Source organism: Engystomops pustulosus, chromosome 1 (assembly GCF_040894005.1).
Source record: "Engystomops pustulosus chromosome 1, aEngPut4.maternal, whole genome shotgun sequence".
NCBI classification, from domain to species: Eukaryota; Metazoa; Chordata; class Amphibia; order Anura; family Leptodactylidae; genus Engystomops; species Engystomops pustulosus.
The window spans coordinates 266,699,306-266,712,153 of record NC_092411.1 but is presented as its reverse complement, the minus strand read 5'-3'; the positions used below and the strand labels follow the sequence as shown (position 1 = coordinate 266,712,153).

Below are 12,848 nucleotides of genomic sequence, written 5' to 3'. Positions count from 1 at the left end.
TCTAATTTCTAATAGTTGCACCTCAATGTGTAACAATCCTCACACTGCTGTGCTCTTTGGGCCTATAGCAATCTTTTTTTATTTTAACGTTTGCCTTTAATCGATCAGTTTAAAAATGGGATCCATTGCTCAGCGTCTGTTTTCTGTTATTTTTCTAGTCTTTTTTTAATTTATTCCTCTACTTTGGCCACTAGAGGTCGCATTTATATTCAGAGCGCGTTCAGTATAGAGATGCAGATGGATTAACTGATGCAACAAAATGATACTAATAAAGACCACCCATTATCCATAGAAGAGAATGTCTAATATAGGGAAATCATAGCAGCGCTGACTAGTGCAGGAGGCCGGGCAGCAGAGGGCACATAACACTAGTCCTCACCGCTCCTGGGTATCTCCTGCTCTGGCTTCTTACGCTGGCTGTATGTGCCGGCACTATGACCCAGTGCAGTGTTACATCTGGAATAGGAGTGGACCTCAGCGGTGAGGACCTGTCAGCTGTTCTGTACTCACCGCTCCTCTCCTGCTCCAGGCGCTGCATTGCCCCAGGCCATTATGCTGGCACATAGAACCACATGGGGGTCTCCAGTAATTGTGGACCTGCTCTTGGGGGTCTCCAGTAATTGTGGGCCTGCTCTTGGGGGTCTCCAGTAATTGTGGGCCTGCTCTTGGGGGTCTCCAGTAATTGTGGGCCTGCTCTTGGGGGTCTCCAGTAATTGTGGGCCTGCTCTTGGGGGTCTCCAGTAATTGTGGGCCTGCTCTTGGGGGTCTCCAGTAATTGTGGGCCTGCTCTTGGGGGTCTCCAGTAATTGTGGGCCTGCTCTTGGGGGTCTCCAGTAATTGTGGGCCTGCTCTTGGGGGTCTCCATTATTATCGTCTGGTTTGAGCATTGCATGTGTAGTCTGCTCTGGGGTCTATTAGCTACAGTACAAATGCAGTATTTGGTTTCTGGGGTGACATTTTGTACTATGCTGTGGTTGTTGGTGCATCTAGGGTGCTGGTCACTAATGTGTGGCCCCTTGAAGTTGAGCGGTATGACAATGAGGCCCTCAGACAGATAAAGTTTGTGCACCCCTGCTTTAGATGTTGCTTGGAGCTAATTTTCTTGATAATGACTAAACAATACGGCATGAAAACCCTACTGCATCGCTTGTATCTGCTGACTATTTCAGATGCATTGAATCTATATTGGTTTGTATCCAGGGCTTTATTGGTTAACACGCTGTAAGCGAATGGGATAGAATCAGCATCCATAAATATATCACAATGTAGGTATTTTTAAATGTAGCCCGTCTCCACGGTAACACGCACAACAATGGACGTATTTACACCGCGGCCGTCTGCTTCACCAGGAGCTCGGGCTGTAATCCTCCGCACAGCCGCTGTCTCCTACCTCCTGCCGAGACCTCCGACCTTGTACTTGTGTGTACAGAGCGGACGGAATTACCACCTAGTAACATTTTAAGGAAGGTTCCGTCCTCTGAGCATTGGCTCTGCAGTTTAAAACATGCGTAAGAGAACCTCCAACCTATCCGGACGTGTCATTGTATTTCCATGAAATGACACTTCCGGGGCGTATTGCATTAGGCAGTGTGTTGTGTCATCCCTCTGTTATTCCTCCTGGATCATACCTCTGTCCTTATATAGTGCGGATTGGACTGAATAAACTGTCTAAGGATACATCCAAATACAGAGAAGGAATAAAAACAAACAGTTTTCAGTATAATTGATACGTTTCCAGGAGGAATAAAAGAGGAACAACACAAAGTTTAATAATAATAATTCCTTTATTTATGTAGCGCTGCACAGATCTTGCCACATTGGTCCCTGTCCCCATGGGGCTCACAACCTACCAGTATGTTTTGGAGTGTGGGAAGAAACCGGTGGACCCGGAGGAAACCCACGCAAACACAGAGAGAACATAGAAACTCTTTGCAGATGTTGACCCTGGGTGGGACTTGAATCCAGGACCCCAGCGCTGCAAGGCAGAAGTGCTACCCACTAAGCCACAATGCTGCCCTGAAATTTCCTAAAAAGCTGTTCTTATTATAAAATGGATGGGACTGGCATTAAACGTCTGCACGTCTCCAGACAGATTTTGTGGGTTTTTTGGTACCTCTTATTACAGCCATAGTGTCTGTCCAACAGCTCATCACTGCAAAGACATCAGAATAATCTGATTAATACAGGCAGTCCCCTACTTAAGAACACTCAACTTACATACGACCCCTAGTTACAAACGGACCTCTGGATATTGGTAATTTATTGTACTTTAGTCCTAGGCTACAATAATCAGCTATAACAGTTATTAAATGTGTCTGTAATGAAGATTTAGTGTTAATCCTGGTTCTTATGACAACCCAACATTTTTAAAATCCAATTGTCACAGAGACCAAAAAAAGTTCTGGCTGGGATTACAATGATAAAATATACAGTTCCGACTTACATACAAATTCAACTTAAGAACAAACCTACAGACCCTATCTTGTATGTAACCCGGGGACTGCCTGTATATGAAAGTCTGATGCCGGCGCTATATATTCCTCCCGTCTTATCACTTGCATTATTAAGCAGGCTGTATGGGAATTTAAAGGGATTACTAGTTGCATATGAATGTACTTTAAAGGGAACCTGTCACCAGGTTTTACCCCACTAAACTACCAGTCCCCTCAGGTAGGGTATGAAATCTCCTTTCTAGAATTCCATCTTTTATGTGAAATCCCATTCATTTAACGATTAAAAAAAAAAATCTGCCCCAAATATGACTCTTCTCACTTCATTTTCACATGAGATGAGTAAACTTTTAGTGTCACTCCAGTAGCCCCTATCTTCTGTTCTGTAGCACATAAAAACAGGTTGTTGGTGTCCTATTAAATATAAGAATCTCGTCTTTCAGATCCCATCAAGGTTACAGTTGTGCAACCTACAGAACTGGACATATAGGCAATAGAAAAATAATTGAAATGCAGATGCTGCAAATAAAGATCCACATCCTGCTTGTATTTCTGGTGCTGTAGCTCACAGAACCTTAAACTTGATGTCATCTTAAAGATAAGAGTCTTATCCGTAATATGACACTAGAAGCATGTTTCTAGGTGCTATAGAACAGAAGATCCTGGCTTCTGACCCTCCCCCTGCAACCAGTAAACTTGACTCATCTCAAGTAAAAATGGGATGAAAAGAGTGATATTTGCCTGGTTTTGGGGGAGATGTTTTTTTTTAGGTAAAAGTCTGACATTTCACATAAAAAAGTGAGAGTTTAGAAAGTACATTCCATTCTCTACCTGAGGGGGCTAGAGGTTTAGTGGGGAAAGTTTCCCTTTATAGAGGGAATGGATGCACAGGAAGCATGTTGGACAGGCAACTCATTTTTTTGAGGTTACTGTGTGATAGATAGGGGTGAATTGTTCCGGCTTGGATTGGGTTAATGCTGCTCGCAGTTCTAGTGGTGCCATTGCCGGCACTATTGGCAGCCTACAAAGCTATCCAGCGTTCCACATGACTGAGGTTACACCCAGTGGCCACCCTGCCATAGGATCACATACATTTCGGAGCCTGGTTCGTGCTCTGTCAAGCGACCTGTGCTGTCTGGTGCAGGTGTTCCAACATGGGTAGGGAATGGAGGGGGGGATTGGGGGTGTGGTTGGTACTTTGCGACTCCCGCCACATCAAGCCTGGCCTTGAGTAGGTTGGCCGCAGAGTCGGTGGGATGATGTCCATGGCCTGTGTAAGGAAACCACTGTTCAGCCATTCAGCCACCAGCCCAAGTGGCTGGGAGCCACAGGGCCGGGGCAACCCTTAGACTTTGCACGGGCTGTCATTGGGGGGTTATCTCCCAACATCAATATAGTCCTGTTGTGAATTTCATCCATTATCCACAGGGCCTGGTTGTAAGTAGTAAATAACTGAGCTATGGTGCAGTCCTTAAAGGACATCTGCCACCAGGATGAAGGATTGTAAACCAAGCATACTGACATACTGTTGTGTGCCCCGTCTGACAGGATCCCTATGCCCTGTATTTTTACCAAAAATTTAAAATTATGCAAATGGGCCTGGCTCCATAAGTGCTACTCAGGCTCATTTGCATACTTTTTAAGAACCAGGGCATAAGAAGCTAGTTGATCCTGTGTAACCCATCAGTTTAACGCCCTCTGCCTGGGTCATTACAAATATGACTATTGAGAAGTGATCTCTACAGAACAGGCAGTGTCTCTGTGATGTGTTATCTTTATGGAGAATGGGTTTGGGTTGTACAGTTGGATCTCTAGCTGGTCCCCTGATGAAGATGCTCTCCACATCCCCCAACTACTTGTTGCTGGATGTGGATTGTTACTGATCCTGTATTGATGACCTATTATAAGGACAAGTCATCCATCTCCGAATCCTCCTAAATTCCTTTAACCAATTTCTGACTTATAAATAGACCAGGGCAATAGCTGGAGTAGACGTGATGTGCTCAGCTTCCCGTCCATGACTGCCTCTGCTCATTACATCCTTGGCTCATTAGACAATCATGGAGCCAGGTCAGTGTGACCAGGACGCTGCGCTGTGCATTAAGCCGCCCATTCATGAGTATAAATCCCATGTCTTCTATTTCACTTACAGACCAAACCCCCCGCTAACAGGATTCCATTTATATTGTCTGCTAAGCCAAGGATAATATATGACTCCCATTAATGAAAGCATGAGCATTAGCTACATATGACTGCGGCACTATTTATAGGGATGGTGTGGGTGGTTTTCCTCCGCTGCCTGGAACACGGAACGTTACTAACTTGTCTCCTAGAAGCCTCTCCTGCCAATATTGATTGTTCTCCCCCAGCCTTCCCCCCCCCCCCACTACTGCACTTAATAAAAGGACATTATGGCTCTTTATGAATAACCTCCTACAAGCTTTCAATTAGATGTATTTTATCATTGGTTATGTTACTAAGCAAAGTGGGGAAATTGGCTGCGAGCACAACCTTTTTTCAAGGTTTGCACTGAACGTCTGCCATGCCATCAAAGTATGTTCTTCCAGTTACTGCTAGTTGTTATGTTTTAAAGCTGTATACATTCATATGCAGGAGCTCCCCCTAGTGGTGGCATTAAAATTTAAGATTTAAAGGAGTCGGCCACTTTTCAATAAATCTCTTCCATTAGTCATGTCTCTGCATATGTCGTTACCTCCTTTGATAGCTTCAGCCTTTCCCTGTTCTCACTGTGCTACACTGTGTGTATATGTGTGTGTATATGTGTGTGTATATATATATATATATATATATAATATATATATATATATATATATTTATTATTGTGATTCTTTTACAAAATGTTTTGCCCAATTTTTTATTTTTTTTTTTAAACCGTATTTTTCATAGCTCCGCAGATGATGAGACCTTCTGTAATGTTTTCTCTCTGGAGATGCTGGAAATACATTAGCGGTGGATGATGGACTTATTAGCATATTGGACGCACTTCTACTTTAGTTTTACACTTTTTAGTATTTTTAATTAGATTTGGCTGTGAATTAATGCACAAATCTTCCATTCCCACCATATGGCGCATTAATTCCTTACACTTTTATAGAAATCTCGCAGGCCTGTCCTCCTATCTACTTACAAGGTGTTCTGAAATGTTTCTACTTTAATGGAAAACTTTAGACCCAGAGAGAAGGTGCTGATTTGTTTCAGTGTCTGCGCCAGCAGAGCTTACAATCTGATTGTCTTTGTCGCATAGTAATGGATGGTATTATGGGACGGTAAATGCTTAAAGGAAATCTACCATTTGATTTGATGCATTATGAAGCAAACATACCTTGAGACTGCTGTAGCTACACTGATGCAGGATCATATCTTGGTTAATCCCTGAGCTGAGTGGTTTTGCTGATAAAACAGATATAACATTATGATAATGAAGCTCTTCCCCCTTCTATGGCTCCTTCAGCGCTTGCTTCTGAGCTTCTCCTAGCATGTGAGTTTTTTCTCTGCAGGAGAGGATGATGTGATCACTGTTCTCCCTGCAGGCAGAATAATCAATTGCTGCACCATCCCCCATCTGCTGTGTATGAGTGATCCAGCTCAGGTTGATTAGTCATGTCTTGACTAACCTCCATTTGTAATTACAAGCTCCCGTGTGTAATGTTTTTATGTCAGCCAGCCTGTCCCAGCTTTCCCAAGGTCCTGAATATTATAATGTTTTTTTCAGCAAAACCACTCAGCTCAGGGATTAAACAAGATATGATCCTGCATCAGTGTAGCTACAGCAGTCTCAAGGTATGTTTGCTTCATAATGCATCACATCAAATGGTAGGTTTCCTTTAATAATCTAATTTATTAATCTCCCGATTGGACATTGGTTCCTCTGTTCATATATTTTTTTTTTCTACAGGCAAATAGAAGGGAAGGTGGTTGAAATATCACGACTACAAGAAATATTCACAGAGAAGGTTCTCCAGCAGGTAAATCGGACACGGGTCAAGGGTCTTTGAAGGGATTTGGTCGTCCTCTAAGCTGCTACTGCACCTATGTGTAGACTAGATGGTCATATCTGAACATGAGTGCATCAACAAGACCTCTAAGGACTACTTCACCGTAGGTACATGACTTCATCTTAGACAAGTGTCCTGAAATCTCATCCGCAAATCCTTCCACCCGGAGGAAATAAAAAAAATTCCTTCCACACGACCCCTGTTGGTGCACAACCATCAATATAGAATTGCACATGTAATCATTCACCAAAAACAACCCAAGCTTTCCCCCTGATTTTACCACATTAAACTACCCTTAGGTAGGGGATGAAATGTTCTTTCTAGAATTGCCTCTTTTATGTGAAATCTCTCCCATTTACAGTATAATAAAATCTCCTTGTGTGATAATGAGCCCAGAAGGGTCATTTATTTTGTGAGTTGAGTCACTTTTAGTCTCATAGGACACCTTCAGATCTTTGGTTTTATAGCTCCTGGAAACATGCTGCTGGTGTTGTATTAAAGATGAGAGTCTCGTCTTCCAAATTGGAGGTGCCCATCAGAACCAGAGATAGTTAAAGACTTAGCAAGAATGTGAGCTGCAGATAGATCCAGTTTACACTCAATTTTTTAACTGCCTCTATCTCCAGTTCTGTCGATCAAAGAACCACAAGCCTGATGTGATCTGCAAGATCTTTAGTATTACACCAAAAGAATGTTTCAAGTTATTTTCGACATCTTAGAAACAAGAGGGTCTGAATTTAAACCCTCACTTTCTGCCTTTTTTAAGTGACTCATTTGAGGAAAAACCTCACTCTTCTCCCCTCATTTGCATATGCCATTGGAGATCATTTTCAGAGAGATTTCTCATAGAAGAGGGAATACTAGAAAGGACATTTCATAGCTGTTAATTCTCAAAAGCAATGCATGAGGAAGCCGAGCAAGTTATAGGATCAAACTATCCTGTTTATTTCATCTGAATGTCCCTTTAAGGTCGAATAAATATCAAAAATTAATTTTAGTTTGATTGCCCTCTATAGTCATTTGCTATTGAATTTTACCGGTGTACAGAATAACGTTGCACCTAAAAAGCGGGTCCAAATCTGTGGAGTGGTAAATCATGAGATCTTCTAGTTTGTCAGTGGATTTTAGAGACTAATAGAAGGAAAGAGAGTAAAATTCTTGTCATCTGGGATCAGTTCAAGGGCACAGAGATTTCCATAATAATTCCACGAGGAAGCTCCGTCTATTGTAGGAGACATGTCCCAGTGTGAAGAAGGAATAGTTAAGACTGGATTTGGACATCTGGCCTATTAGCGTAGCGCTAATTACTGCATCACGCCATTTCCTCTCGCGGCTGGAGGTACCTAGTTATGTGCGTCCCCTCTGTACTAGTACTAAATTATTCCCTCATTGCTAGTATGGCGGCAGATTGAGCGTGTGAAGTAATGTTCAGCTCTGCAGTTAATGGATGCGCCGCTTTATCGGAGAGAGCGTCTCCCGTCACGTCTTCTGTGCCTCCAGCTCGGAGTCGCGGGAATGAGGCTTCCTGCGTCTTAATGACATAACTTGCAAATTACGTGTAGAAGAGCACTTCCCTTCAATATCCATCAGCGAAAACACTGTATAGTGGCCATGTTTAGTATTGCAGCTCATGGCATTGCTCTACATCCAGGTAATGTGACCAGTGAACGTGACCGATTTAATATTCGTGACCAATTTTATTCTTGCCCATTGCAGATTCTGATACGACGTAGGTCAACGGAATATTTATAAAGGGTCACAATGCCATCTCTGTGTTTCAGCTTCTGTGTCCGTAATAAACTGCAAATAGTGCTAGGTGTCCGCCCTGATGAGCTGTGTAACTATACATGTGTGTGTTTAGTAAGGAGCAACAGGACTGTGAAAAGCAAATCTTTATTCCCGGTCCTGCAAGTGCTCTGAGCGTGTCTCTCAGCCTGAAGAGCTTTCTGCTTTTTGAAATTAACTGATTCAAAGCCCCTCCCCTCTGCTCTGATTGACTGCTTCTTATCCTATCAGAGGGGAGGGGCTGTGGAGCAGCACACTGCAGGGAGGATAAAGCTCTTCAGGCTGAAAGACCCACCCAGAGCCCTAGGAAGAGCTGCAGAGCTGGATTATAACTTCACTTTTCACAGGCCTGGATTGGTCAGAGTCTGCAATCTCTTTGGGGTATTAGCCAATCTAACTTTGAGCTAAACAGTAGACTTGTCTAATTTCTCAGGATATTCTACCTAGCAACAGAGTATGTGACAAACAGCACCTCCCTAGCAACCAATCTGTGTCACATGACTCCAAAGAGGCTTTTCCAGTCTCATACTGCATCATCTTCCTCCGGTCTTTTACCACTTTGTATTTTGATGATGAGGTCACGACCTGGCGCGCACCTTATGTTTATTCATTATAGAAGATTATTACGTTTCTATAGGGATAATAACACAAATAATAACGTCTTTGGCATCTCACGGGTTAAAACTGACGTCTCTTCCTCTCGTCTGGCAGGAAACGGAGATTGACAATATCCATCAACTAGTGGTGGGCGCCACCGAAAATATCAAAGGAGGAAACGAAGACATACGAGAGGTAATGATCCCGAACCGCTGCAAACCTGTGTGATGTGGGGGAGGGGTGGGACACGTATGTGTTCTCTGTGTGTTGTTGTTCCCCACTCTGTGTAATAAGCCGTGATCTGTATTCACGTAGAGTAATTCTCCTGAATCGCTGCGTCTTCTCAGAAATGCATTATGTAGAAGTAAGAGGTGCACGTTCCTGGAGGACACACAATTCCTAGAACATACAATTATAACACGACCTACCTGCCCGAGAGGTGATTACTGGCATTATAAGCCGTTACCTTGACGGCACAACAGAGGCGGGTGCCTGAATGTCTCCTCTATCGGGAGGGTTGTGTTCTACTGAAGCTTATTACACAGGAACACAACCGGTTATATGTGGGGAAGCCTGTTTACATCTATATTCAAGCCACCAGTGACCCATTCAGTGCCACAAAAAAGGCTCTGGTCAAATGAGTCATGGACCCTACAAGACTTCTTATTTTGTCCACCAGGAGGTAAGCAATAGGAGCTTCATACTGTAGAAATGGGCTTATTCCATTATTTGGCCGCTTTGTTAAGTGAATCTATAATCTTTATACAGGGTCGTATTCCGCAGCTTGTCCACATCCCGCCTCTCCCCAGACCCCTTTAATTTCTCCCGAGGGAAAGCGTTCGGAACAGATGTGCGGCGGACAGGAAAGGAGAAGCGTCGGCCAGCCAGAGGGAGTCGGTCACCCACGTTGGGGTAACCCCACCCAACGCTGGCCATTGCTCGGTTGGTCCTCTTGGCCCTGAAGGGCACCGCTTCCCTGGACGTACCCCTAACTTGAAGCCGGCAGCACAGTATGTCCTACGCAGCCCGATACAGGTCAAGCTGTGAGGCACAACGGTATCTGATCCCCTTTATACATGTAGTAACTTTTTCAGCGTTTCTATTGGATCAGCCCAGATTCTTACATGTATCGGCAAGCCGCTCATTGGTAGGCCCTAACCACTTCGTACACCGAACGAACCTTTAATCTTGAAGATACTTGTGATCTTTACTTTGATCGCATTTTCCTGCTTCCAACACCTCAACCTGGAGAGCCACCCTATGCACTGGCTTCCATATCCCATCCTGATAGAAGTCATTGTCCCAGGATGATCCATACCCGAATGGATATGTGATATTGTCTGCCGTTGTCTCATCTGCTTTGACATCTCTCGCCTGAGTGAAGACGTTATCCCTTTATCTCCGTCTGCTCCCTGCTTGTCTGTCTTCCACACCACATATAACGGCAGTAGTTATTACCGATAGTTTCCCACTTCTCCCCCCGAGGTCCTACCACCACTTCTCAGCATCACTTCCTGGATAGTTGACACTTCTCACCCTGCTGAAGGCTTAAATTAGGTTAAAAGTATCACTTTCATGTAAGACGGACATAAATCTGCCACAATTAATTCGGCTGGAATAAAATTCCACTTTTCGTAAAAAGCATCTGCTGAATTATTAGAAGAGCGCGGCGAGCGGGGGACGGGGAGTTTGATGGATGAGTAGACTGTAAAGATGACAGCTGTCTCCAGACATCAGAGCTGTGAATATCCGGCACTAGGCTTCACATCTGCAGCGTGAGACACCAGCTCAGTCACTGTCACTGGATGTGCACTTCATCGCCTGCTCACATGGAGACGACTACGGGGGATACAGCCGCTGATGGAGAACCACTGCTGTGCAATATCTGGTCAAGTCACAAGCTCCACAGTAAACGTGACCTGATAGTGGCCACAAGTGTGGGAGAATCTAGACTCCGGCATCAACAATTGTATACGTTCATATGAAATATATGGGAAGTATACATACCTGCCAACCCTTGCTACTCTTTAGGGATAGACCTCCATCTGTCCCTCACATTTTGCTCCCCCAACTCCCTATCACTTTGTGCCTCTGCAGCTCCCCCTTACATTGTGGCCTCCATCATTTTAAGCCTTCACATTATGATCCCATCCCCACAAGAAGCTCTCCCTCATAATAACACCCCCAGCAGCCCCCCTCAGATTGTGCCCTCCAAAGAAACTCTCCCTTATATTTTGACCCCCAGGGGTCTACATAAGGCTTTGCCAGTGCTGCCCGGTTGGTTTATTTCTACAGCATCCCCTCTTTTTGTGAGCTTAATTTTGGTCCATGGTTCTTTGAAAATGCTTGTGAGTCCATTGAGAACAAGGAATGAAAGGATATAGACTTGTTATGTATAGCAAATGTATCACATACTGGTAGTATGGAACTGGGTATATAATGCTACAGCAGTAGCCTGATGACCACCCGGGCAATACAAAGACCAGCTTAAGTGTATAGAAACAGGCCAGAGTTTACTGGCCTGTTCTTAACAAAAGTGCAGCATTTCACAGATATCATTCCAACCTGTCTCTATCAGTCCTGGTGTGTACACAATTTTGGTTGCCCCTGGATACGACTGTAAATCTTCTGACTATGGTCGAATTCTTCTCATGAATCTCTTGCCCCCTCCCCATGCATTACAAGACCAGCTCAGACTCAGGCACTTCCTTCCAGCAAGTAGCAGTGTGCAGAGATTTACCGTATATGCTTAAGTATAAGCCGAGACCCCTAATTTTAATACAAAAAAACTGGAAAAACATATTGACTCGAGTATAAGCCGAGGCTGCAAAATGCATTGGTCACAGCCCCCTGCCAGTGTACCGCCTGCCAGCCCCCTGCCAGTGTACCGCCTGCCAGCCCCCTGCCAGTGTACCGCCTGCCAGCCCCCTGCCAGTGTACCGCCTGCCAGCCCCCTGCCAGTGTACCGCCTGCCAGCCCCCTGCCAGTGTACCGCCTGCCAGCCCCCTGCCAGTGTACCGCCTGCCAGCCCCCTGCCAGTGTACCGCCTGCCAGCCCCCTGCCAGTGTACCGCCTGCCAGCCCCCTGCCAGTGTACCGCCTGCCAGCCCCCTGCCAGTGTACCGCCTGCCAGCCCCCTGCCAGTGTACCGCCTGCCAGCCCCCTGCCAGTGTACCGCCTGCCAGCCCCCTGCCAGTGTACCGCCTGCCAGCCCCCTGCCAGTGTACAGCCTGCCAGCCCCCTGCCAGCGTACAGCCTGCCAGCCCCCTGCCAGCGTACAGCCTGCCAGCCCACCCCCTGCCAGCCCACCCCCTGCCAGCCCACCCCCTGCCAGCCCACCCCCTGCCAGCGTACCCCCTGCCAGCCCACCGCCTGCCAGCGTACCGCCTGCCAGCCCCGACACAGAGATCGATGCTTGAGCATAGCTGTATAGAAGAGGACCTGTCTGTCGCGTCGGAAGGTGAGTACACTGTTTTTTTTTTTTCTCCTTGACTCGAGTATACGCCGAGGTGAGGTTTATCCAGGAGGGAGGCTTATAGCAGAGCTGACTCTGTGTGTTATAGGTGAGTTAGTAGAGCTGAGAGTGTCATGGTGTTTTATATCTCTTGGATGTCATCATCTCTCATCCCTGATCTTTCTCTTTGAGTCCTATGGGTCAGATAACAGTAGACTGCTCAGAAGCTAATTGAAGGTCTAGATAAACCCTGTACCCTGATAATCTAAACACATTGTCAGTAGACAGCAACTCATAGCACTGAGGAATCATGAAGTGTCTGCTTAGAGAGTCTCCACCCACACCTGGAATCTTACACTGACCATCAGTGATGGGAACTAAAACAGCAATAAAACTGAGTAATATTGTAAAGTAAGGGGTTAAAAATTATCTTTATTGTGTAAACATCACTAGGGGGTTAACATTTTGAGAACTTTCTTTCATGAGCAAACACCTTTAACCCTGTTATGTTTAAAGGATTGTCAAGCAATGGGAAAAAAAGTATTAC

At 45.1% G+C, this 12,848-nt stretch overlaps 1 protein-coding gene across 1 annotated transcript in view; it reads left to right on the top strand.

The window, feature by feature from the left end:
• Positions 1-12,848, top strand: part of STX18 (syntaxin 18) — a 92,059-nt gene that overhangs the window by 78,499 nt on the left and 712 nt on the right. The window contains exons 9-10 of the mRNA XM_072126094.1: positions 6,367-6,436; positions 8,963-9,043. Of these exons, the coding sequence (XP_071982195.1) occupies positions 6,367-6,436; positions 8,963-9,043 (151 nt within the window). The remainder of the gene's footprint in view (positions 1-6,366; positions 6,437-8,962; positions 9,044-12,848) is intronic.